Here is a 26,573-nt window from a genome sequence, read left to right as displayed (position 1 = left end):
CAGGTCGTAGGGTAGGTAAGCACTTCCCATTGTCATGACTATGACTGCCATCATCTAGTGTTAATTAACTTAGTCTCCATTATGCCAATCACATCAGCACTATTTCTGCGCTTGCTCAAGGGCTGTTTCTTCCTTGTTATCAGAGGAAGGCGTTTCTCTGGTTCGCTGCCACAGAGGTGAGCTGGCTCTTTGTAAACCCTCCACAATCTAAACGAGCGGAGACAGGCATCGCTTCTCATTGTGCTGACCCCTTTGAGGTCTCCAAGCGAGCGTGGCGTTACAGCTCTAAGCAAGTAACAAGTGGACTGGAAGTCATCGCTCTCTCTTCCTAACTTACAAATGAGATGGATGCCCCCTCATTAAATGCTGCGGCTCGACCCCTAGAGGAGCAAATCAACGCAACTTAGTTATTGCAATGATTCATGAGGGGGGCAAAAACAACCAAAGCCTTAAATCTACAGTTAATTAGTTCTTTTGTTGCTTGTTCAAACCAGCAATGAGTGTTGAACTTTTTTTGTTACTGTACTGTACTTATACTGTGTACCATACTGTGTGCACTGTGACCTACTGCAGACAAACAGAGGAACTGTTTAAAACAAGAGACACATGTTTCAACATTATTATTTTGCTTATATTTTATTGTCACTGGATGCATTTTTACAGTACATAGAACTTTTCATCTTAGTCCAAGCTCCATTACATTTCTAGTGTACAGTACTGATTGCGGCTGTTGTGTGTGTGTGTATGTGTGGCTACAGAAGCTCTTGGATGAGAGGAATACATTAAACCTGAGAGGCATAAATCAGGAAGAGCCTGCAGTGCAGAGTGGAAAGATCCACAAGTCTACTAAGAAAGCTCATGGAACAGAGTTGGCGGGGGCTCCGTTCATCAGCAAGCCTGGTGTCATCCTGTTTAAGGTACCACAACTTGTGACTCCAGCACTTCCTCACCCTTGCAAGTATAAAAACCCCTGGGAACAAGGATGGACAGTGTTTTTATTATTTAGCTTTTGCTGGTAGATTTCTGTAGCAAGTGAATGCAAATGCTTCACACATTTGAAATGTCTGTTTTTAGGACTTTGAAGTGGGCAAAATGTATAAGAAGAAAATCGTCCTGACGAACACCAGCCACGTGACTAACTACTGCAAGCTGCTCGGGCTGTCTGCGCAGCTGAAGGATTTTATTTCTATCAAGTAAGATTTCCACATTGTCAGAATCTGTAATCATGCCTTACTAAACTGCAAATGAACCGAGAGCATCAACGCATCCAGCTGCATGTTTAGTACTGCACTACACTGCAGATAAAACGTTAAGTTAAACTCAAGAAAGAATGGCTATATTGGTCATTATCACATCTAATTGTTAATTGGACTCTTGCATTTAACCCTATGTCCTGAGGGAGCAATCAGTGGCCAGTGTATAAAGTTGTTGTAAAATCAAGTTGTCGCACCTGAAGACGAACACCTATAAATTAAATGTGTACGACAGGAATAAGAATAATAGGAGACCAAAGTGACTTTAGTTACTCAAACTGTTTTTCAATTGCAATGCTTGATGGTGATGTAATTATTTTAAATATATAATCTAGTTTGGGTGCAATGTTGTTCTGTTGTGACGACACTAGAGGTAAATATGTTTATAGAACCATCCCATGAAACCACTATAGGTTGCTTCAGTTATCACAGAAACATCTGCCCGTGTTGCACCACTCAGGATTTCAACACAACCACTTCTTGTCATTTTAAAAGACGATGGAGAGGACATGAAAGCAAAGCCTGTCCTCCCACATATGGACGCCAGCTTAGATCACCACGCTCACAGCTCCTCTTATGAGACTCAGCTCAGTGAGTCAGTCTCTGTCTCTGCTATCTCCTCTCTCAGCCTGCCAGCAGCCCACAGGCCGAGCAGGCTGGTGTCGTTCTCCAGGTCACTCTTGATGTACCACTTTGCTCCGCTCCCCACCATCTCTAGCTGCCTGATTGAAGAGTTTCCCCAGCAACAGCAGAGTCAACTTAAAACCTACTGAACTCTTGAGCCGTCTTGCTGAACTACAGATTTATAGTCACTTCAAAGAAGGATTTGCCATAGTGATGATACCTCAGTCAGTTTTTCAAATAATCCAAGGTACCTGGTGATACAGGAGGTTCATAACTTTGATTTGAAAGGCCTGGATCAGTACCTAATGTTGGTGATGGAAAGCTAATGTTCCTTCATTATTTAAAGTCTTCAGCAAATATTATATAATTTCATAATGCTGTCATTGTACTGGAGCGGAAGCTGTCACATTGGCTTTATTGCGTACAATTTAGATTGTCCATCATCCGTGCACACACTATTTCCAACCAAAATAACAAAACTATCTTTTCTTTTTCCATCACATATTTGCCTTTAAATGCTAAAAAAATTAATGTTTGCACATTTTTACAAGCTATTCGGAAACCACTGTTTAGCTGTATTCGTCACCATAATAGTGGCATTTCAAAACTGAATCATACAGTACATGCTGATATATTCACCTGCTTCCTTCACAGTAACTGGTGTACACCCCCTTCGGCTGTGTGCAAAACCTGCTGGTATTTCACTCATTAACACCTACAATATTGAGCTCAGACATGACAAGTGCAAAGCCTACATGGTTTACAGCTAAAACATTAGCACAACAGGAGAGAGAAACATAAACCAGGAACACACTGGGCTTTTTCACACCAGTCCATGGTTCCCTCTACGCCCACAGAATTTCTAAAAATTGCTTCTCATCCCTCTACACCCACCACCCAGCGTAGGTGCATTCATGCCAGAATAGGCTCTGCTGTATCTTTTCACTATTGGGACTAAAACAACAACAGCCCAGGCTTGCCAGACCTGGTAAAAGCCATTGCATATAAACAGTGTTTTTGCAATTAGTGTCACTTCTTAGCACGTACTGCAAATTACTGGTAGAGAGGAAAGCACCCTTCTATGGTTTGTGTTTTGTTAGACAAAGAAGAGAGCTGTGGTAGAAACAGTACTACTCAACACAACCCGAGGGTGCAATCACACCTACAGCTTCGTCCATTTTTCGGTTTTGCATCCAGCCTGTGGAACTTGATGAATGCCAGAGCTTAAGGAGCTTCCAAATTCAGAAGCAACCCTCAAGACAAGCTGAGATAAAAATCAAAAAGGAGGAGATCTTCTGGTTGGGTCACGTCAGCCGTGGATGTAGTCGTATAAAATGGGTTTTATAGTTTAAATACCTATGGAAACGTGTCAGCCATGGCCCTCATAAAGTTCCTAAAGCTACAAATTGAATTGTGTATAATATTGTAGAACAAGCTCAACAACTAGAACAAAATGTAACTTCTTTCAAATAAATTCAGAGATTACACAGATAATAGTCACTCGTCAGGTCAGAGTTTAGCTGCTTGACTGTAGATTTTACAAGTAGTTACGAGTGTGACGGCTAACCTGAATAATATGCTGAGAGTGGTTATTGATTTACTGTATCAGCCAAACTGCAACGCTTCATCACTTCAGCGTGCTGCACTGGATCTACTGTACGGGATGGCCTTGTTTGCATCACTTTATATAGGACTATAGTCGGCTTCTTTAAGCACTGCCTCACTTATTCCCAAGTGAACTGTTCTATTTTCCTTCACGCCTTTTAACACCACCTATCGTGAAACTAAGAAAGAACTGGGAAAGGCTGAAAAAGGCAAAAGAAACTTTTGTCAAAAAGGCCATGCAGTGTTGAGCTGGATGCAGCCTTCAGCCAGCTCTCTACCCTTATTCACCACAGGAGCAACGACTGCCTGTAAACAATCTAACTGACTCAACTTAGTGCTGCTACTTTCTACTGTGCAGAACCAACGGCAGCATGTAATAGTCCTGTCCAGCATAAAAATATTGTTGTGGAAAAGCCTTGAGCCATTTAGTGTCTTATGTTTAACAGAAGTTGACTAAATTCCCAAAAACCTTTTGGTTGAACTGTTTTAAACATATGCTAAATGTACTGTGCAGTTACATGCATGGCATTACTCACATATTGAGCTGCCTCTCTTTCATGGATGCACCTTAACTTACTGACTTACTGCACAGATTTAAGAGGATAACACTACTGAGGTCTAACAGGTACCACAAGCATTCGCTCTATTCTGTAACTCCAGCTGCTTTTAATTATGCTGACAGTTGAAAGTTTATGGATTTTATACATTGAATTTTAAGAATTCTGCCCGCCTTGGCAGCTTCTACTGTAGATCCGTATTGATCGGGTTGTCCTCTTGAGTTTCTGGAGGGGTGGCAACTAGTCAAGTTCCTGGGGGCAGCATTAGAGTTGGTTTAAACATGAGATACACAACCTTTGTGTTGTAATAATTACTCTGAGTCTTGTAAAGTTTGCAGTGTGATATATACAATTTAGCTGTGAAACATTTAGCTCACTGTAGAGGTCATTTAATGTAGCAACTCACAAACAAACATAGCTTTTGCTTTTAAAAAAGCAAATAGCATATTATACTTAAAGCAATGTTATCGCTGTCTTCATAACTGTAATATCTACTTAAGTCATCATTATTTATCCATAAATAATTTGTGGTTTGTGTTTTAGATTCAAGCCTCTTGGGTCTTTAGCTACTGGCATGTCATGTGATCTACAGGCTGTTTTCCAGCCCATGGTTAGTTGCTTAACTCCTCCTCTTATTACACTTGCACCACAGGCATTTAAACATTTGTCATTTTTATCTTTCTGTTTTCTTTTTTATCGAATAACTCATCAGAATAAATTACCAAACCAATCAGCTGTCTGATTTCTGCAGATCAATGAGGATTTGGAAGGAGAAATTCAGTTTGCATCAGCAGTGGGTCCTTTCTCTGTGCCTGTCAGATGCACCACAATGAAATGTGAGGTGAGGTCATTAAAAACAATTAGCATGCATGCAACTGTCTTGCCTTGCTATTGATTAATATGTACGTGAAATATTAATGTGAAACTGGAGGTGGCAACTTTTCACTGCTAATGTGCTGATTATTTTTCTACTGTAGCTGCAGGTTGACAGTCAGTTCATTGATTTTGGTTCGCACGTGGTTGGCCAGACAATTTCACGGACGATCACCTTGACCAACAAAGGCGCACTGGCCACGCTCTTCAGCCTGGACACCTCAACGCGCCTCAGTCCAGAAACTAGCCATGTCCAGATGCCATCCCAGATCTCTGCTAACACATGCCAGGTCAGACAGTCAAGTTGAACATTCCTTGATGGTGATGTAAATGTCATTATAGCTACCGACAAAATTAACACAGCATGACTAAAATGTTTAGTCAGTTCACAATACAGAGTCAGAAGACTTAAGTCATATAAATTATTATTTATTGTCTTAAACTGGTGAATGCTTGTGTTTTATTGGCTGATAGAAAACAAAGAGCCAAAGCACAAATTCTGACTATAAGAGCTCTGCATCCGTGAATGTTGGAGATCTCCAACCAGAACAAGAGACTCAGCCGCTCTCTGAAGAGTTAGAGCACCAGCAGCCAGGTAAAGCTTTAATACGTATGCAGAGTAATCATTTAATGTCATTTTTCACCCCGCAGAGCACCGCTGTGTCTAAATGCAGCCTCACAGAGCCACTTGTGTCGAACGTTAGTGCTGTCTGTGCAGAATACTTGTATTTCAGCAAGATTTATAGGTCACATTGTTTCCTAAAACAGAAATACAAGATGGGAGGACTGACAAAATGCCTCATTGTGGTTCATTTTCCTCATCTCTCTATCCATGTTGGGACATTTGGTTCTTGAAGAACAAAAGAAAGGGAGCACACACACGCGCACACACACACACACACACACACACACACACACACACACACACACACACACACACACACAGAGTTCGTCTTGCTCTCCCAGCTGGTGACAGGGAGGTTTTTTTTCCTTTCTGTCCTTCATCACTGCACTCAGCACTTTCCTCCACTGATGGTTTGATAAGCTGTTCTGTCTTTGCCTCTACTCCGCTATCTTTGGAAATACAGTGTTGAAGTGTCTCTGTCTCAGTTTTTTTGCAACAATTGAGGAAGTGTGTCTGATCTTGGCCACATTTCTACATACAGTAGCTGACATTGCTTTCTGAACTTCAGCTAGCAGTTATTGAAATGTTATGTTTCTTCTGTCCACTACAGCGTCCACAGTGCTGTTCTTCTGTTGTGTTTGAGGGGTTGGCAGCTCTGAGGAGCAGACTCAAACCACCTCTGATCCGGTTTTGCCGTGTGTGGCTGTGTGTTGTAGTGTCAGAGGCTTCAGCTGCAGACCCAGGAGCTATTACTGATGGTTGTACGCTCATTAATGTTGATGCCCAGGTAGACGAGAGCTCCTCAGACTCCAATGACCTCACTCTAGGAAATGTAAGTATTGGAGTCACAGACACTGTGTCTCACAATAACACTTTATTTTCCGTCCAATATGAAAGTACTTAGAAGTGCATGCCTAATTAATTAATAATTGATTTTACCATAGGCCAAATACATTTGGCTTTAAAAAGAAAATGACAGCAGGAGTTAAGTATTTTTTTTTTGAGTCCATCTTTAGAATAAAAAGGGGGAAATGCACAAGCATAGCCAAGCCAAATGTTATCATCATTCTATGGGGCCCAAAAGTGTCAGTACACCATGTATCTGTTACTATTGGGGAAATATATTGCTCATAACTATCCGTATCAAGTTTGATGTCCATCTGTCCTTTGAGTGAAGTCTTGATCAACAACTGAATGAACAGCATCATCACTCCTCCAGCTGCTTGTATTAAAACTGTCCCTTGAAAACATTTCGGCATTAATTGCTGTTAAGCTGGAACAGACACAGTCCCTCTGCTCTCTATAAAGAGACACATTACTAGCACCGTCTGTAAGAGACTTTAGTCGCAGTGACAATTTGTGTGCCTTGTGGCCCCTGTGAAGTTCTGGATTTGTTCAGGGTTCATTACTTCTCTCTGGCGGAGGTTAATGGTGCATCATCTCTCCCTCTGTGCTTGTTGTGGTGGTGTGTATTGCTTGTGCCTGCAGCTCGATCATTGTCATTTTGACTGATGTACAACGTTGTACGGTTGAAGTCTGGGTAAATTCTGGATTATCCATCATACTATCTTGGTCTCACAGTTTTGAGCAGGTTGCTGTGGTGGAAATTTTCCATAAAGAAGTAGATGAGAGAGAGTTGTCCTTTTGTGCGATTTATTGAAATAATAAAGAAAATAAAAATAATGGGGAAAGCAAATAAAAAGCATGGATGTTGATCGTGCACATCAACAAACCAAAAACCAGCTGGGGAGATCAGTGCACACACCACGAAGGTGTGATGCAAAGAGCCCACGATCCTCAATTTGCTTCTGCCTTTTAGCTTCTCTGTCCGACTAGGGTGGAATGTCTTTCTAACCCAATCAAATTACATGCACCATCTCCTCCCTGTCGCAGTGTGTGTGAAGATATTTACATTCTCACACCTGCATTGCTGACGTCCAACTATCTGTGAGAAAGGAGCACCAAGTCTCAACAGACAGAGACACAACTCCCCGACCTTGGGTTTGGGAGCTAGAGTTGAGAGTCTATCAGGCAGAGACAACCATTGAACAATCTAGGTGAAATGTCAAATGCATACAGTAAGACAAAACATAAAATATTAATTGCAGAACATAAGTCATAAATCATATAATAACTGCATAGAAATAAGGAAGACACATAGAAATAAAGAAGGGACAATTTTTGCCATAACAGTTGCTGTTACTGTCCTTACTTTTGTGTTATTGCTCTCACAACCTTCAAACTTTAATGATGACTCACATCACCTTTCACTGCAGTTTGAAGCTGTATGCGGAGGCTCTGTCTAGTTTTGCATTGCCACTGGTTTTATTACTAAAATTAAGTTTCACTTTTATATAATATATTTATATTTCTTTATATCCTCTCTCAGGTGAGAGAGGGGGAGATAGGACCTTTCCAGAGCATCAACCTAGAGGTTTTTTTCACTCCAACTATTCCAGGAGAAGCCAGACTGACTTTCCAAATCAAGTGCTCCAACATATCCAGCAAACCAGTAAGACAGAATGTAAAAATAGTTGCATTTCAAATATTATACAGCTATTATTAGTTATTTTCTGAGAAGACTTGTTGATTTTTACAGATACTCATCCAGGTTAGGGGTGTTGCAGTCAGCATTCCTGTGTGGGTCGTTCAGCCCAACATTGACTTGAAGATCTGCATGTTTGACTTTGTATATCAAGACGTTATCACAATGCAAAGCAGGTGGGTCCCGAAGCCTGAAATGGCCGATTTGAAAAAATATACCTTTTTTATTATATAAATTAATTAACTGCAGAAATAAGTGGTGCAAGTAATGTACCATCTTGTTTGTTGTCATACTCACAAACATCCTCGGAGCCGAGTGGTGAATAAAGTGGGATGGACTGCTGATGTAGCATGCTGGCTTATCTACTAAAACGCCCTCACATACTCAGTTTCTGCCAAAGCAGGCATTTTCACAGAAAACGGCTCATGGAAAATCCCTTAAAATTGACAAGACCAGCTTACTTTTCAGCCAGCCCAGGCTCTCTGGCTAACCGCATTTAGCACTGAGTGCCGTATTAAGATATTGAACAAATGTATGTATATAAAAAGATGTTTTAGTTGATAAATGTTCCCAAACAATGGAAGATAGTGAGGGCAATTCATAACCCCACAATCCTCTTTAGTCTATACAGTCATACAGAACAAAAGTAAATCCTTTATGATTATGAGCGTTACATTATAATGCACACACAATGTTAAGACTACGCCAGGTGCACTAACATTTACAGGCATGTGGCCACCACCTAGTCACTGTGTCACATCGTGGGGGGGGGGATATGTGGGAGAGGGGGATTTGTGACAACTGCCATCTGGTGCACTGGCACACCAGCACATGTGACAGCACTGATGACAGCATCAGTGTGAACGGCAGCTTTTAAGAAAAGGCTAATGCTTGCACCAGTAAACTATGCAGTATGTCACTCTGCCTCCATGTCAGTAATTTAAACATGGAATCGCTTGGCAGGCTTTTGAGGAGACAATAAGTCGCTTTCATCATACAACTTGTCACTTTGAGCAGATGTGTAGATATTTTACCACCGTCTCCTTAAGGAAGCAGCACAATGCATAATTGAATATGTCTCGCTTGTATGTGAACCAGTGTTTCAGATATTGGTCCTACTAATTAAAATACTTTTTAGGGGCTTTAAAATGTGCGTGTTGTCTTTTGCCTCTGAGCCAGTGATTGGAATATACAGTTGGCAGTGCTTGTGTTTTGGGGAACAGCAGGTTGTTTTTGTTTGCTTTTCTAGCCTGGACTTTTAAACTATTCTCCAATGGCACCTGCTGGGGAGTTGAGAATCCCTTTCCAATGTGAGGCCACAGACAACACAACCAACCAATTTCACAAGGCCTCCTGTCCCCAATTTCACAGTTAATTGCATTTCTAACATTCTCTCTGTACCGTGTCTTAGTCAACCTGCGTCTTTTGTTTTCCTAGACAGAGCAATTACATACACAATGCACCGTTTGTCCAGTTGGTCATAATGTAGCACAAAATGCTGCATTACAAGAGAAGGCTGCCTACAACCATTGCCATGAGGGCTTGGCAAAATAGGGGCAAAATATATTATTTGTTCCTTAGAGCAACACCTTCAAAACACTGTGATCAACAAGTCGGCAAATCTGTTCACACACAAGATGATGACTTCATGTTTGAAATCAAAGACAATCTACTGACTCATCTGTCCACCCGGACCTCCTCCCATGTCACATGTTTGCACTATAATACTACCAAAAAAATAACCAGGGTTTTAATGTACAATGTGGTTTTTCTAGGACTGACTGTTGTTTTCCTTGCTTTTGAAACAGTTTCCTTTCTCCAACTGAGAAAACTTTGCATGCGTACCTAAGCATTTGAAGACCTAAAATGAATTGAATTAAATGTGATTATTAAGTCTTGCATATGAAGCTTATGGATACAATTCCACTATCCTGGTCAATGACATAAATCTCTATTAGACTAGAACCATTGAAAAATCTTACCAATGTGCTTTAGAAGTAAACTGGTCACCGGCAGCATGTTAAACAGATCAGCTAAATGCCCCTGTTAATTAAAAAGCCTAATTACCCAAAATGATTATGTATCTATGAATATGCCTTCCTGAGTAATTTGGACGTTATCATTTGCACAGAGTGGAGATAGCAACTTAATCTCCCAAGTGTCCCTGAGAGTCCTTGCCTCAGGGAAGCAGCCATCTGTTTGACCTCACACTTCAAAGTGGGTCATTTTGTTTGAGAGGTGAATCAAAACATAAATGCTTGGTCACAGTGTGCTCATCACTTACCTTTGTAGCGTTCGGGGTGGTTTTAGCCGTCAGTACATTGCCTGTCAGCATGTTTGTGCTGTCATCTTTTTGTGAAGGTGTGTTAGTGTGAGATGGTGTGAGATGGTGGTCGGATGAGTTGGAGAATTCCCAAGGTGAGGAGCCATTTATATCACAAGCCCGAGTCATAGCTGAAGCTCGTAGCCACTGGCACACGCATCTGTTGGAGCTCCATGAAAATGGGTCAGCTAAGTGATACCTGGTGCATCACTCTGTACTAGGCAATTTCCTTAAGTGTCAGTCAAACAAAAGTGTTTTCTCTGTCCTTGCTGCGCGTTCATGGGATGTGAAACTTAACTAAAACTCAACTATCATAAGAATCTAGCAAGTAAAGTACAGCAAGTGGCTGTGGCATTCGTTTCATAACCCACTGAATGTCAAGTGGAGCTGAAATCCTTCTCTCTGCCTGTGGACCCTTTGTGTGATTCAGCGATACTGTCCATGTATATTTGTATTAATCATCAGTAATGACGTGTTTCATATGAATGCCTTATGTTTTACATCATCTTATCATCTTGCTTGGCAGAGCCAGCACAGCTCTGAGGCTGACTTTTGAGGTGTGTCCAGAAATGAGAAAACACATGGAGGTCCTGCCCAAGACCGGCTTCATCCAGGCTGGATCCAGCTTTAAAGCCCAACTCAAGTTCTCGCCGAGGTAAGAAGGGCACCCGGAGGATGCAATGTTAATGGAATCACTGGAGCATTCCTAATCTTGTTTTAGACTATAAGCTTGTTAAGATTCTATCAACCTCCAATGAAAATTGTCCACTCCAAAGGAGACCTATTATATTTATAGAGCCAGGCTCGCTGACATTCTGTCCTCTGCTCACCAAAGCTGCATGAAACACCAGACTCTCCTTTTAAGTAGGTTCCTATAGTAGGTAGCTAGCAACTTGCTAGCTGCTGATGAATACACATCTGTGCTATCAGCTTAATAATGGGATGAAATATGGTCTGTAGCATTGCAATCCTCAGCTTCCCACTTGTCTGATAGCGACAACACATGGCACCAGTCTGCAGACAAGCACCGAGCAGTACTGTAGGTATGAAGGGCTGCCTCGACGCACCTGCACTGTGAGCGCAGGGGCTTGAAGGCTTCTGATAATGATTTCTAATGACTTTGAAGGACATGGTAATTCTTTCCACAGCCTCTATATTTAGACGGAGAGGCAGCAGTTGAACTGCGGTTTGAATGCCAGAAGAGCGGACAGGGGACCCCCAGGGCAAATGTGAGAGGCGTGCAGTATGTAAAAACGCAGCGTGGGCGCCAGTGCACTTCTGCCCACCCGACTGTTTTTTCCTCTCACAGTTCGGCAGCACCGCGTTTTGGGAGCTGACATGATATCGATGGAGGAAAATGATAACAGAAGGACATTTCGGCGCGCACGAGGAAGTTAGGGGAATGTGTGTCGTCGTTTAGCAGGGTGAGAGGCCTCGGGGGGGTGGGAAAATGCCAGTAATCTGCTTTAGTGAATCAGCAGAGGTTTTAATGTGAGGATTAGAGTACAGCATTACGTCTGCCGCGGCTGAGATGGTGCAGCGTTCACCAGCACCAGCTCGGTTGCAGCCGCCTCCCCCTTCCATCGCATCACACTTCTTCTCTCACTCTCCTTTTTGCCTCTGTCCTATCTTCTCCCACTCTTTCATACTTCTCTTTCTGGCCTTTCACCTCTGTGCTTAACTGTGCCCCTCTTTGGTTGTGTCAATTTTTACAGTCTCTTCTTCTTCACTTCCCCTCTAACTATATCCTCCTCTCATCACTCTTTGCATCCACCATCTACCACTACTTATATACTGGCCCTGATTCTGCTTACATAACCTACGACACAGGCTGTGGTTCCCTGTGCTCTCCTCAAAACACTTATTTTTCAAAGTATAGTTTATTTTTACAGAGATATATTTTGTAGGTTTGACATAAACCAACAAAATGCCAACATAAATCATTATTATCCTTATTGTATCATTATTTAAATTTCATCAAATTATTGATATAATGTGAGACAAATATATATATATACCAATGTACTCCAGTTAATATAAATGGCATTGGGAATAAAAAAAATAACTACGTTTTCAGCATGTCAGCAAGCTGTGTTCATGGATGTGTCATCTGTGTCATGGTTGGATGTCGCCTTCAAATCTGTTGATTTTTGATGGGTCTGCTTCTGTTTATGCAGTAGCAGTGTGTCATTTAGACTGGCACTGCCAAGTCTTCCTAGCGAGAGCCTGTGATTGGATTTCCAAATCCTCATTAGCAGCACTGCTTTCACTCACTGCCTTATCCACACACTCACATACACTGTTAAATCTGAATCCTAAAATGACTCATAGCTTTCATTCTTTACACGGGGTTTGCTTCTTGCCTTCCCTCCTGAGCGGACGGGTGAGCACATTCTTTCCTTCCTGCTCTGGAGGATTGTGTTCAACCTGCCCACATCCTTAACCATGTTTCCTTTGCCTCATCCCTTTCTGCCTGTCTTCCTCCACTCTTATTTGTCACCATCCAGCCCACACTTTCCCTTCACATTTCAACAGCATTGTCCCATACACTGCATAATGGCCAGTGGTTCACATGTTTGTGATCTGCTTCAGCTAACAGGAATACATCTCAATTACACAGACCATTAGAACCCCCAGAACAATCTGACTGAACGGACTCATTTCACTTTGCTTAGCCTGAAATATTTGTTTGTGATTTATATTTTATTCTTTTCAATCAGGACAAAAACTACAGTATAATATGCTAATTGAATAACGTAATCCAACTCCAGCCACTTGGGGTAGTGAAGGCTGGACATCCATTTCCTACTGTAGTTATGAGTTTCAGAGTTAATAGTAAAGTAAAACTTTCCAAATGAAATTCAGTTGAACATTTTTTCTTTAGTTTGTCTGTGGAATTCTGGAATGACGAGTTCATTCGATTTGCAAAACTTAAATGAGCGATTTAGGTGTAATCTTAAAATCTGTAGTTCTGTCTGATAAAAGGGAGATTACGACAAGATGATTTACTACAGATTACACTGAACAGCTCCACACATACTGAACCACTGTCACAGCCGAATCACTCACACCAGTGTGAGAAACATTTGGTTGCAACAAGTCTTAAAAAAGCACCTGTTTGGTTTATTGGATTCAGTTTTTGGGGTCATTTAGTTCATTTATTACCTTCATTTCATTTCATTTTATTTTCCTACTATATTAAAACACCCCTAAGCCTTTTAATCCGCTTTGTAATCCTTATCATAATCACTTCTTAATAAAAGTGAAATTCAAACTGTTTATAGGTTCTAATCACAAATTGTTGAACTTTCCTATAAAATACATGCTTTGCTTTTGACCCATGATGTTTTAGTCTCTTCATAATTATTACTTCTTGACTTTGAGCTTTTTCAATTATAGACACTTGCCTTAGTTTGTGGTAAAATCCTTTGAAGACAGACATTGCAGCTCTCTTGGTATAGAATCCCAAGTTAGAACCACTATTTCAGTATTACTGTATCTCCTCTACTAATCTCAGAAGTGTCATTAAATTACTTTTAGATGAGACTGTGGATAATCTGGCCACAGAGAAAAAAAAGCGCGTAAGCAAATCTGCAGGACAGTGACAAATCCAAAACCCTGTCCATCCGCAAAATTCTCCTGAACATATGGGCCTGGCGATGTCCCACTAGGCTTTTCCATTCTGCTCTGCCAAGCTAATTCAAGAGTGACTCTCCAGCAGCGATTCTATTAGCATTCAGAACAAGAGTGCTTCCTTAAATACATCATCAGAGCTCATTGGTCAAGCTATGAAGGGATTTTTTCCTCTTTGTAAATGTGTAGAGTTTGGATTTTCGCATGTAAGAAAGCTCTGAATCACTGAGGATGCTGTAGTAAAACAGCAGTGTGGCCTGGGACGTATGGAAAGCCAGACCTGAAGCGGGCAGATTTGTTCAAGTCGAGGCTTGGTTGTAGTGCTTTGAAAAAAAAATGCCGACATCTGAAGAGCCTTAAAACCACTGACATTTACAGCATTAGCTTTCAAGCCTTCACCCAGCATTAACAGTGTGGAGCGGGAAAGACAGAGAAGATAGTCGACAGGAAGGAAAAGCTGTAAAAAAAGAGCAAAGACATTGTGAGTAATTGAGAAGAGGGGTTGAATGTGAGCTACAAACAGCATTTGACCACCGTTTATATGATAGTAAAACACACTCACACACACGGGGTATGTTATCCTCAGAGCAGCTCTTGACACTGGAGGATGTTGAGGGACTGGAGGGTTTTTTTACATAAGCCTGTGCGTGACTACTGGGCCTTTTTGAATCATAACTTACGTATCCTATCACCATGGCTACAACCTACAGTAGTGTGGAGGCGCACTCTACATCTCTCCTGCTTTCACTGGCGAGCCGATCCCACAGTCGTGGGTTAAAGTAAAGTAATGGGTCTTCAGAGTCTGAATCTTTATCTTTCCTTAAAACGCTCAGCAGCTTTCGAATATTGTGGTTGAACGAGCTGAGAAGCATTTTTAACCTTCAAAGTCGCCTTTTTTTTTACAGTAGGTGTTTGTTTTCAGGTTCTAATTAGGGTTCACTCACCTCTGTTGATGTAAAAATGTTTCACCAGAATGTGCCACTTAGCATGATTGCTGTGTTGACCTGTTTGCCTCCCTTACAGACACTCCTTATCCAAAGATGCCAAGAGGTTCTTCGACAGTGATACTGGCGTCCTGGAGTTCCCAATGACAGTGCACGTGGCGGGCCAGGTTTGTATCACGCTGTACAGTGCAGTTTTTTTTAAAGTAAACCTCTCCGTGCTCTAGTCTGAATAACTTGCAATACAGCATTTGTCCTACTTTGTCCCTAACAGAACCAGAGCCACTGAAGGTTGTAACCTATTTAGCTGGCAACACGCTAAAATTATCTCCCACCCTCAAGGCCCACTTACTCCAGGGGTGCTAATAAACCAACCATAAAGGTTGTTTCACATTTGTTTCACTAAAATGTCTCAGAATGAGTATGAAGGAAAACACAAGTCATGTGTTCTTTTCTCATACTTAAGTATATATCATGAATTTAAATATATATATTTAACTTTTACTGACTGAAGGAAGCTATTTATTATCTCCATCTATATATGACCGATACTCTTCTAACTTCTGTACGTGCTGACCAAATCATCTCATCTTGGTAAGAAAAAGGTTCTTCTTAGGGTCTGAGATGAATCTGACAACCAGTGTCATGTCTTTTCATTTTAAGTTTATCCTTTTCTTTAAACGTTCACTTTAAAAGCCTTTGAAGTGGCAAATAACAAGCTTAGAGAAAAGCAGCCTTTATTAAAAAACAGAGCAGCTGCTTAAACATTCGTGTTGCACTGATGCCAGTCCTCTTTCCCAGTAAATCTAAATCTGGTTTATCTTCATGCCAAAGCGTCACCTTCCTCTCACTCCCCATCCAGTCCTTATTTCCTGTCGCATAAAGAGGGGAGCGTGGTGTGGGGGAGCCGAGCTGTAATGAGCAGCCAAAGACTGGGCCAGGATGCTCCTGTGGAGCACTAAAGCTGTTGCCCTCAACCCAAAGCCCTGAGCTCCTGGCATGAAAGCACGTCAACACTGTACGGTCACCAGACTCCTCAACGGCCAGGAAGGCAATGATGCAGAGACCGATATACAAGGTCATCTGCTGATTACTGGCAGAACGTGATAGGTCACATTGGGAAATAAAACTGTGAAAAGAGATGACAGGGAGGAGGCCTGCTTTTCAAATGCAGATTAGATCACCAAAATTATGAATGATTGCTTAAAACACAATCAAACAAAATGTAACGTTGTAATCCACCGACCGGTCGAGAAGACCCACTTCTATTAACACAACGATGTGCTTCACTGACATGAAAACATTTTGATTTCATTTATATAAGATGCTTCATGGTTTTGTTTCCAGGTGCAGCCTGTCCACTTCACAGTTCATGCAGTTGTGACCTCCTCCGATATGCAGTTTGACCCGACTGATGTGGATTTTGGCTACTGCTCCATTTACCAGTCAGTCAAGAGCACCGTTCGCCTTACCAACCTGTCCCTGCTGCCTCAGGACTTTGGCTTCTTGGGTGTTCCAGAGGTACTACACATGGTTGTCTGTCTGTGTGTTGCCCTGCGATGTACTGGCGACCTGTCCAGGGTGTCCCCTGCCTCTCGTTCATAGATAGCTGGGATGGGCTCCAGTACCCCCGCGACCCTGCATGCGACTAAGCGGTAGATAATGGATGGATTGATTTGTATAAAACATCAATTCAGATTTTTTATAAAGCGTATTTAGGCACAATTACATTTCAGAGTGGTTTAATTCTGCATAAAAGCAGTTAATATTAAATCGACTACACTTCACAACTGTGAACTGTGGGCTGGACAGAATATTAATCATATTAATATCAATGCAGTACACAGTCATGCGGTCAAAATCATCAAAATGTACTTTTGTTTTTCTTATTCTAAAGTATAATCGGATTAGGATGATTTCCTAATTAATTCCCTTGCTATGTTTTCACACTACAGTTCATTGAAGTCCAGCCTAATGATGGTTTTGGTACACTGCTCCCAAAGGAAAGTCTGGAGATTGACCTGATTTTTAGTGCCAACAAGGCCAAAAAGTACAGTTTCCAACTATGCTGCAAGTCTGGAATAAACAGGTTTACATTTAATTTTTGTGTAAATGAATTGTCATGCATCTGTATTTAACAGCTGATGTGGTTTGGTTTACTCGTTGACATACCAGGTTCATAGACCGTAACCACCTAACTCCTCTTCATCAGAGATCTCCTCCTGTCCTGCCGAGCAGTGGGTGTCCGACCTCCACTGAAACTCTCACATTCCTTGATCCAGTTTGGGGGCACGGCAGTGGGAGACAAATGCACTGCTATACTTCACCTGATCAATCAAGAAACTCAGTGTAACCATTTTAAACAAGCAGTTCCTCCAGTGGGCAAGGATGCCATGACACCCAGACTGTTCTCCTTCGCGCCACCAGAGGGTTCTGACATCAGCATTGCTCCCTCCGCTGGACGCCTCCTTCCTGGAGAGGTGAAGTAAAAAACATTGCATGTTTACACCTAATCAAAGGGGAACTCATCTGATGTCAGTCAGATGAGATGTTTTTGGCACTACTGGAGCTACCTTCTATTTTACCAACCCATCCAAGTGTATTCATAACTAAAATATTGCCATTGTTTTAGCTAGAGAACTACATGTTAGACCTGCATGTCATCCTAGTCTAAAGTGTTACAGTATTTCTACAGTAATGGAAAACAGGCATCAATTAACCTCAACACTGGCCATCATAGCTGTTACTGACTCAAAATGCTGCTTTATTAGTGTTACAATGCACTCTACTGGAAACCAAATGAAAATGAATGCATGCTACTTTATTTTACACTGCCTATACTGCAATATCAGTAAATAGTGACTATAGTACAAATATGGAACAATTTATTTTTGGTATTTATGGGAGCAACATCATCTCACAGTTAAAATATGTCTGTGGTTCGTGATAGTTGAACAATTTCTGCATACTCACGTTCTGTTTGTAGAAAATAATAATAATCCTTTGGATAACAGACTCCTATTGGAAGAAATCCAGTAAATAGCCTGCAATTGAAAAACAGAAGGATTTTTGTCCTTGGTCTGCTTGGTCCAATATAGAGAAAGCCCAAAATAGGAGACTGCCCATAACTAATTCATTCATTTTGAAATATGTATTAGAACATTTAATAAAGAAGTCATCAGGGTGATTGTATAGTGATTGTGTATTACAATCGTAGCATCTTTCTAAAGCACGATTACAATATTAATATTATATTATATATATATTATATATAATATACAATATATTGCTGAATCCTTAAAAGTCTGTTTAATAAATAAGTCATCACTGACAATCTCCCTTCAATCTTAGAGATGTGTGGTTCAAGTGATGTTTAGACCCAGACTGTTAGAGCAGGAGATCAAAGAAGAGGCTATGCGCCTCCTACACCAAGCCTGTGAGAAGGAGGTGGAGAGGAATGGACACACTGAGCAAGAGGTACAACTGCACACAACCATGCTGAAATTATACATGAATGTAGCAGCTGCATATGTCTTCCCTTAGTCTGAACTCATCAATAATGTTCATGTATTGTAAGACTGAAATAGAGATTCCACTGAAGTCCAGCAAGAAAAAGGCCTCTATGAACCAAAAGGATGCCCACTTGTCAGACGACTCAAAGACAGACAAACTCCCTGAATCACCACATCCTGACAGCATACTCCCGGGGTAGGAGTTTGTTTTGTTCTTATTCATATTTATTTTAATACTTATTTACCATTTGCACTTCGAAATTTAGAACAGAGAAAACCTTTTCCAGAGAGCTTAAGGGAATTTTACGAGTTCTCTCAATACAGAGTTCGCTCTCAACTTATCTTAAGGAGGGATTGTATAAGTATATGGAATATTTTTCTTTCTAGGTCAGAAGCGTATGAGAAGGCCAGAGCTTCTCTGCTGTACTCCTTCAGCCAACGATACAGCGAGTACGTCGTTCCCTGCTTCATATCAGATGGAGACCCTCCAGAGAATGACAGACAAGCTCAGCCACTGTGGAGGTAACACTAATAAAACAGTGCAGCCATGTATGTTTTATCTTGCTCTTCACAGTTTTCTCTCTGGCCCTAAATATTTGAGAAAATGCCTTCAGGAAGAAAATAAATATGCAGTCGCTACTGTATAAATCTGACATGTTTAAAACAATGTCAATATCTGACCCTGTTTAACTGCATCTGCCTGTTTTTTTATTTTTATATATATGAGTATATGATGTTTATTATCAGTCTTCAATCTTCTGTCGTATGTTTGTTTATATGTTATTATGTATTATATGTTATTATGTATATGTTTATTTTAATGTCTGAGCCTTTACCCAGACTCAACTCATAGCTTGTCATGTCAACATCTTTCCAGCCCCTCCAATACTCTGTATCTGAAGCTGCAGTGTCTTGCGGTGCAGCCTCCCCTAGTGGTGCTATCCAATAATGGACGCAGTGTCATAGACTTCCAGCAGGTGGTTGTAGGTGAGTTATTTGCAATTACAGTGGATCTTGGTCACCACACACACTGTCGATTTCGTTTTAGAAATACATTTACTGTCTAATTTCATTTTTGTTTATTTATTTTTCAGGCATGAAAATTGTTCGAAAATGCACAATTCAAAACATTTCAAGGGAGTCTTTGGATGTATCCTTCCTCCAAACAGCAAACATTTTATTTGAAAATTTAATATAACACAAAGGCAACCTGTTTTTGTTCAGATTTACTTTGAAATACTGCTTAATATGAGATTGATGAGATTTGTTAAACTGTAGGGTTCATCCAGACATAAATGACAAATCTTTTGCATTCTAAAGCTATTAGTCGTTTATCTAAGTCACATTAAAGTGTAGTCATTACAGCTTACTGTACAACTGCACATAATAGTGATGGCAATAATGACTTTACACTGCAACTTTTCTCTAACCCTTTTCAAGCTGAGCTCATCAGTGCTGAACATGAATGGCCCCTTTTCACTACTTAATGCTTTAAGATGCATAAGACCTGGAGAAAAGCACACTCTTGTGCTGTCCTTCAGTCCAAGTCAGGATAAAAAGGTGGATGTTTGATACGACGATGATAATTTGCTGACAAAGTTGCCAGAAATATACATGCACTATTATCAGTACTCTAAATTTACCCACTAACAAATGACCAGTTGTCTAAACTGTTAACTGTATCTCTCAGCAATGAAAACGCTGACCCACACACCTTTCAATGTTCTCTAGTACCGTGAGACTCTGGAGGTGTGTAGCAAGAAAATGACCCTGGCGTTGACTCTGCGTGGTGAAGGCGTGATGCCTGCTGTCACCTTGTCTCCTCCTGGAGGCGTCCTTGACTTTGGCTATGTGTTAAAGAATGAGAGTGTCTCACAGGTCCTGAAGGTCAGTCACCAATGCACAATGGCCAGAGCCCCAGAATAATAGTCACTAGAACCCGATTGTAGGTTTCTAGCTGAAGAAAAATCAGACCTGAGTTTGTTAACAGTTCATATGTTCTGTTTTAGTTCATGTAATCACGTTACATCTGCTTTGTGTGCAGTTGCAGAACAATTCAGTTGTGTCAGTGGATTTTAAGGTGCTGTTGGCCAGTCTCTGTGCCCCCACGCCTCAGGATGAAGCTGACCGTGTGACCCTCCTGCTGGGCGGCTACATAGACTCTAAGGTTCAGACTACTGTAGGTGAGCTGATGTTTACCACTGGACTCATTTACCAGGGAGCAAGGCATCATTATGTCCTTGAATAAATTCAAGTTGACCGTGCAAGTAGTACTGGCCAAATATGCAACAAATGTCTGCAAAACAATGCTCACTAAATGCAATTTAAGCCACAAAACTGTCACGAGGTTAAACAAAACCAAGTGAATGAATTGAAACTAATAATAGTATCCAATCTTTTATGTCCTGTACAGGAACCCAGAACTACAGTGGGCTATGTGTGTTCAGTGTGATGCCAATAGAGGGCAGCATTCCTCCAGGACAGAGCCAGGACATTACTGTCACCTTTCAGCCTGATCACCCTTCAGTCAATTATTCTGACAGACTCACAGTAGAACTCATAAATAAGGTGAGTAGAACTTAAAACACACAAAACCCACACAGTTCAGCCTGATTGCAATAGTTTCCAGGGGCCTCATCTACGAAGGGTACTTACGCATAAAAATCTGGAGTAAGTACGATCCTACGCCCACGATCAGAGGATTAGCTACGTAAAGTAGAAATGTGTGTAGATCTACGTAGACCAATAGCTGTAGAAAAGTACTTACACCAGCCAGGGAGCTATTGTACTGTAAGTACTGTTGTTCATTGGCGACAATAAGGGAAATTGTCAGTTGTGTAAAAATGATCATTAGTCTCACCTTAGAAAAACGATAAAGCCACGTGTCTGCAGTTAGATGAGAGGATATAAAAACATGTCATAAACAGACACATAAAACACTATATGCCTGTATGGTTATAGTCCTGTTAGTATACATGCCTATATGGCTCTAGTTGTGTTAGAGGATCTGTTAGCGGACTCTGTTTTTGAACCGCGACACAGTGAGAATCTGCACAGCCAGCGCTCATGCAGCTGCTGACCACAGGGTCCCAGCCACGCAGGCATCCGGAAGGAGCAGCACACCGGTCAGGGAGTGGACCCTAAACCGAACCCTGCCAGCTCTGTGTATGTCAGCAGGGCATCAAATGCCATACGGTTCATCAGGGCAACATTAAAGCGCTTCAAAGCATTTACCTGATGTTAGTTGAGCCATCGTCTGGACACATCGCTGTAAAAGCACCGCCACAGGATTAAGTGACACATGTCAACAGGAAACATGTTTATTTGATCAATGTAGTGTAAATGCAGCTACAGGCAGCAACACTGTAGTGGGGTGCCTGGTTTAATGATGATCCATTCATTTAAATGACAGATCAGATTTGAAACTGGTTCCAGATCTGTGTCAGGGGGTCGGTTCATCTTTTCCTTCACCTCCACCTGTTTTGGTGACACTTTGTTGGTGGATGGCCACCCTTTGTTTCACGTCCATCTTCATGTCAGACCGCTTTTATTTTTTTATTTCCTACTGTGCGGAACCTGCAGCATTAACACCTGCACACAGTCCGACTCAGTGTACTGCACAGACACAGGCTGTATTTAAATGAATTAACATATATATATTGCTTGTTATGGGAGGAGTGTGCAACTCAATCATCTGCGCCTCTAAGTTGATTGGGACGTATGAAGGAAACACGGGTAGATTCGTACTTACAGTAGTAGCGGTTGACACATCTGGGAACTTATGCAAAGTTTAGAAGGAGATCTACTGTACACGTCTTTGTAAATGAGGCTCCTGGTGTCCTGTTGTATTTTCTGCACAGTGTTTGTCTTTGCAATCACTTAGTGATACAGTAAACTGCTCCATTTCTGTCCGTCAGAATAAAGTGTTTGAGGTGAATGTGAAGGGTGCAGTCCCTTTGCATAGCATGTATCTGTATGGAGGAGACATACTGACGGTGCCCATTGAATCGCTCCTGCCTTCACTGATGACCAGTCAAGCTCAGCTAACAGGTGTAAATGTCTTCACCTTCATCACTCATGACAGAAAAGATGTAACTTAATGGAATGAATTGTCCACATGGAAATATTGTTCTGTAAATTCAAATCCCATGCAAATTCATTGACATTCAGAGCTGCCTTCTAGCAAACTGAAGGTTCTAGCCAAACCGGAAACACAAGCACTGACAAATAACTTCTATTCAGTGTTGCGTGGTCATTAAACAAAGTTAAAGGAGACACATTTTTGCTGATAAAATGTAATTTTTTTATTTAAAAAAGGAGACATGATTTGCATTTGTGGGGTGGAACATTTAAAAGTGCTAACATGGTTCTCCCTATTCAGAGACGGAGGCCATGGGGAAGCCCAGCATCCCTGTACTGGTGACTCTGCAGGCTTGTTATAGCGGTGGTGCCATCAGACCGGCAGTGAGGGAGCTGCATGTTGGCTGCATTCGGTCCACACTGGCCGGTAAAAAGGTGCCGTGCTCTGATACTGAAGTGCAAACAACAAAGGCAGAAGGTTTACGCCGATGTGCAGCTTCTCCGTCACACATACCCCGATGCCCAACACAAATATTAGAAACTAGTACATTATAATGCTGGATATTATTGTTGTTGTTGAACATGTTGTTTCTCTTTTTCACAGGGTGGTGAGTTTTACTGGGACAGTGGGGTGCCCATACATCTACAGGGCTTCAATGTGGAGCCTACCAAAGGCATGATAGAGGCAGGCGAGAAATGCACCATAACTATCACATGGACACCCCAGAGGGGATACAAGGTAAGAAGCACAGAAGCTTTGCCACTGGCATTGATTGAGAATGGGTTACCTGGTCATAAAACATTTTGGCTAATAAATTGACACCATTCAGAAAACAGCAAAAACAACAAATGTTTTATGACATTGTTTTATGACACCACCAATCAGATTAAAATGAAATAAACAAAATCTGCCTTTTCCTTCTTGACCATTAACAATTGGTTGTGTGTGTTGCAGCCATGTGAGGTGGTGGAGGCATCTGTGCCTTTAACCTTGAAGGGGGACGAGGTGAATGTTTACAGAGTCACCTTGACAGCTTTGGTCTCCATCTCTGGCTGATGAGCACAGCGCCTGGATCACACACACGCACGCACACACACACACACTAAAAAATCTGAATATTGTTCTTGAACCTAAATGTGGGAATGCTAATTCTGACATGTAAGCACAATCAATTGTTTCAACAATTCACGTTTTGAATGTGGATAAAACAAATTGTGTAAACAAACACTAAGGGGGAAATATGACTTTCTGAAGAATTGTGAATTCCTTAAAGGTACAGCAAATATGCAACTGTGTCAACCTGCTGTGACTCTTACTGATGACCAAACTTCAGGTTATCTGTTGCATTTGTGCTGAGGTGAAACAGTGTGGAACAGACTAGAGAGCTCTGTTTTCCCATTTGTTGTAAATCTGGTGACGTATTTGACTGCATGAACATAACTCTACCACCAGGGGGTGTGTGTTATAGCATGAAAGCAGCTGTGTCATATCATCATAAGGGTGTGTCAGCTAATGTAACCCAGCAGATGAAGTCCATGTGAAGTCCAATGATGCACTGTAGCACTGCTGGTGCTGTATAAATAGAGTGAATGAGTAAAGCGATTTTCAAATTAAGTGTGTTCTGATCATGATCAATTGTAGATCTTTGGAAATTAAAAGCTATTTTCTGAAATGGAATAGCATTTAGTCAGTATTACTAGCAGTGGTTTATCTCAGATGCAAAAGTATAAGAAAAAATAGTAAAAGTGCTGGATTATATCTGTGAAAATTGAATTATCTATATGTCAGCTACATTAATTATCATAAAAATCACATGTAACTAACAACAGCCTTTACCCTTATCCAGAGTTCGTATTTCTTATCTACGTTTCGTTCTGTCATTATTCATACAAATATAGACTGTTAGGTTTTTCCTAAAGATGAGATTTCACTAAATAAATTCAGACAATTTCCCTATTGTGTGAACGTAGGTGTAACACTAGGCCTTGTGCGCCTGAACAGCAGATGTCAGTAATGCCTAAAAACAAACCAATAGGATGCGACCTCTCTGAGATTCATGCTGTAAGCATTTATCAGAGATTGTAGGAGATTATGCTAAATCAGATTACTGTACCCCAACCTGCCTATAAAAAGCAAGGTCATTATGAGCTTAGCCTCATGTAATGTCACTCATTTTATGAAATGTATCAGATCATATTAGACAATATTAGTGTTGCCAATTTGCCTCTTTTTCTAATCGGATTTTTCCACTGATCTCTTGCTAATACTGTGAGATAGAGCTACTTATGGCCCCTGCTCTGCTGTCTGCATGTCTGTCTGTATGTGAACAGTTAGTGAGTTTATTGAAGCAATGCCAAATTGTAAAAATGATGGATTCTGTCTCGTGTTTGAGCAGATCGTATTCATAGGTTATGTGTACAGTATTTAAAAGCAAGGCAGAAATGACTTCATTACCATGGGAACAGTGGGAAAATATTAAATTAATCAATGTGTGGGGGGTTTTCTAAATAAAACACTCTTATAAATAGTAGTACATATTATAAGTTATAAAAGAATCAATACTTTTAACAAAAAAATCAAGAATTTGCGTTTTTTTGCTTTAGGAGGTGATTGCCTCAAAGGAATCACTGTAAATATAATTACTATTTATAATACTTTTCCCTTTTAATAGCTTTAAGCTACATTAGAGCTTACGACACACATCACTGTATGGACTGTTCGTTTTCTTGTCTCCTCATCAAAAGGCTAAACACAGACAATGAGCTCTCTCCCTTGGGTCGTCTGGCGCTTTGCTGAAGAAGCCTCACAACGCATGTATGCAGACAGGCAGGGGTGTATCCAGGGGAAACGAAATCTCAGCAGCATTAACCTGGGCAGATGAGTCTCAGTGGAAACACCACACCTACAGCGCCAGGCGACACACAAGCAGTGTTTTCAGCTCACGCGACCTGAGTCATTTAGAAATACTAGCCAAACAACTCATTCTTAATATGCACCTACTGTACAGCTTAGTGTCTTTACAAATGCTCCCATTCACATACTGAAAATGAGACTAAAATAGATTGAATAATATATTTTGCATAGATGAGTTTTTGCAAATAAAAACATACATTTCTGAATCTGTATATACTGTACTTTTATAATATCTGCCTGATGTGTAAACGTAGTGAGACGGCAAACAGCTCCGGCACAAACATGACATCCTGCTACTTGGCTACAGTAGACAGAACACAGATTTCTCAGGAGCATTCTTTATACAAACTAAAGCTGATGATGTTGTCGACTTCCCCCATTGGAGCCGAGCCGTGCACACTTTGATGTCCACTGGGACAACAAAGTGTTCCATGTCTCCAAGTAACGCCTTAACCTGCTGAGCATTAACCCCTCCTCTGAGCACTCTATCTGGACTAGTGGTGATAATGATCGAGTCATCTCTGTGCGGCTGTCAAGGTCCACCCACTAACACACAACACAGGAAGTAAATCCCTGCTGACTTCTTATCTTGAACACGGAGGCATCAGTTCATAAACTATGAAGCAAGGCAAAGTTAATATCCTGAGAATAACACTTGTCAACAAATCCTTCATTTTCCAGGTTAGACTGAACACATTTCTGGTGGGAGAGACAGTGACTGATGACTGTCAAGGGATTACTAATGGATCAGGATGAATTATTCAATATCGCCAAACTATGAGTGTAAAGGATAATGAGCAGGAAACTCAGCTGATAGGATTGTGTTAGAAGTGTTTAGCTGTAAAATTTCAGGTCTTCTTATTTTGTAATCTTGTTAATCTTGTTGTTTCTACAGCCATGACAGTCACGCCCATCCATAATAACTATATTTTTCTAAAAAGACTATAGTTCATGTATTAACGGTACATGCCAGCGTACTGGTTTTGGATCTAGCCATGCATGCTGGCAGGACCGTACTGTTTTTACGTTTGTAGCTAAGTCAGATTTGAATTGCAAATGATTGGTTTGGAGCAGTCCCTGAAACGTCT

At 41.0% G+C, this 26,573-nt stretch overlaps 1 protein-coding gene across 6 annotated transcripts in view; it reads left to right on the top strand.

Moving 5' to 3' along the window:
* The window catches only part of cfap74 (cilia and flagella associated protein 74), a 29,519-nt gene extending 5,333 nt beyond the window's left edge, over nucleotides 1-24,186 (top strand). For 5 of the 6 annotated variants that reach the window (XM_029155031.3, XM_029155030.3, XM_029155033.3 and 2 more), the window contains 27 exons: nucleotides 759-917; nucleotides 1,075-1,193; nucleotides 4,583-4,649; nucleotides 4,791-4,880; nucleotides 5,017-5,202; nucleotides 5,387-5,507; nucleotides 6,254-6,369; nucleotides 7,927-8,049; nucleotides 8,137-8,258; nucleotides 10,932-11,060; nucleotides 15,062-15,149; nucleotides 16,327-16,500; nucleotides 16,935-17,068; nucleotides 17,192-17,459; nucleotides 18,331-18,456; nucleotides 18,557-18,687; nucleotides 18,879-19,013; nucleotides 19,369-19,478; nucleotides 19,586-19,641; nucleotides 19,932-20,051; nucleotides 20,223-20,378; nucleotides 20,536-20,674; nucleotides 20,905-21,059; nucleotides 22,409-22,541; nucleotides 22,873-23,006; nucleotides 23,176-23,310; nucleotides 23,527-24,186. In XM_029155031.3, the coding sequence (XP_029010864.1) occupies nucleotides 759-917; nucleotides 1,075-1,193; nucleotides 4,583-4,649; nucleotides 4,791-4,880; nucleotides 5,017-5,202; nucleotides 5,387-5,507; nucleotides 6,254-6,369; nucleotides 7,927-8,049; nucleotides 8,137-8,258; nucleotides 10,932-11,060; nucleotides 15,062-15,149; nucleotides 16,327-16,500; nucleotides 16,935-17,068; nucleotides 17,192-17,459; nucleotides 18,331-18,456; nucleotides 18,557-18,687; nucleotides 18,879-19,013; nucleotides 19,369-19,478; nucleotides 19,586-19,641; nucleotides 19,932-20,051; nucleotides 20,223-20,378; nucleotides 20,536-20,674; nucleotides 20,905-21,059; nucleotides 22,409-22,541; nucleotides 22,873-23,006; nucleotides 23,176-23,310; nucleotides 23,527-23,628 (3,528 nt within the window). In that variant the 3' untranslated portion in view covers nucleotides 23,629-24,186. Of the gene's footprint in view, nucleotides 1-758; nucleotides 918-1,074; nucleotides 1,194-4,582; nucleotides 4,650-4,790; nucleotides 4,881-5,016; nucleotides 5,203-5,386; nucleotides 5,508-6,253; nucleotides 6,370-7,926; nucleotides 8,050-8,136; nucleotides 8,259-10,931; nucleotides 11,061-15,061; nucleotides 15,150-16,326; nucleotides 16,501-16,934; nucleotides 17,069-17,191; nucleotides 17,460-18,330; nucleotides 18,457-18,556; nucleotides 18,688-18,878; nucleotides 19,014-19,368; nucleotides 19,479-19,585; nucleotides 19,642-19,931; nucleotides 20,052-20,222; nucleotides 20,379-20,535; nucleotides 20,675-20,904; nucleotides 21,060-22,408; nucleotides 22,542-22,872; nucleotides 23,050-23,175; nucleotides 23,314-23,526 lie in introns of those variants that run through there. The other variant, XM_029155034.3, reaches the window with a different exon arrangement.
* Nucleotides 24,187-26,573: the final 2,387 nt, after the last annotated feature.

The sequence above is a fragment of the Betta splendens genome, chromosome 7 (genome assembly GCF_900634795.4).
Source record: "Betta splendens chromosome 7, fBetSpl5.4, whole genome shotgun sequence".
Lineage (NCBI taxonomy): Eukaryota > Metazoa > Chordata > Actinopteri > Anabantiformes > Osphronemidae > Betta > Betta splendens.
This window is presented reverse-complemented; position numbering and strand designations above follow the sequence as displayed.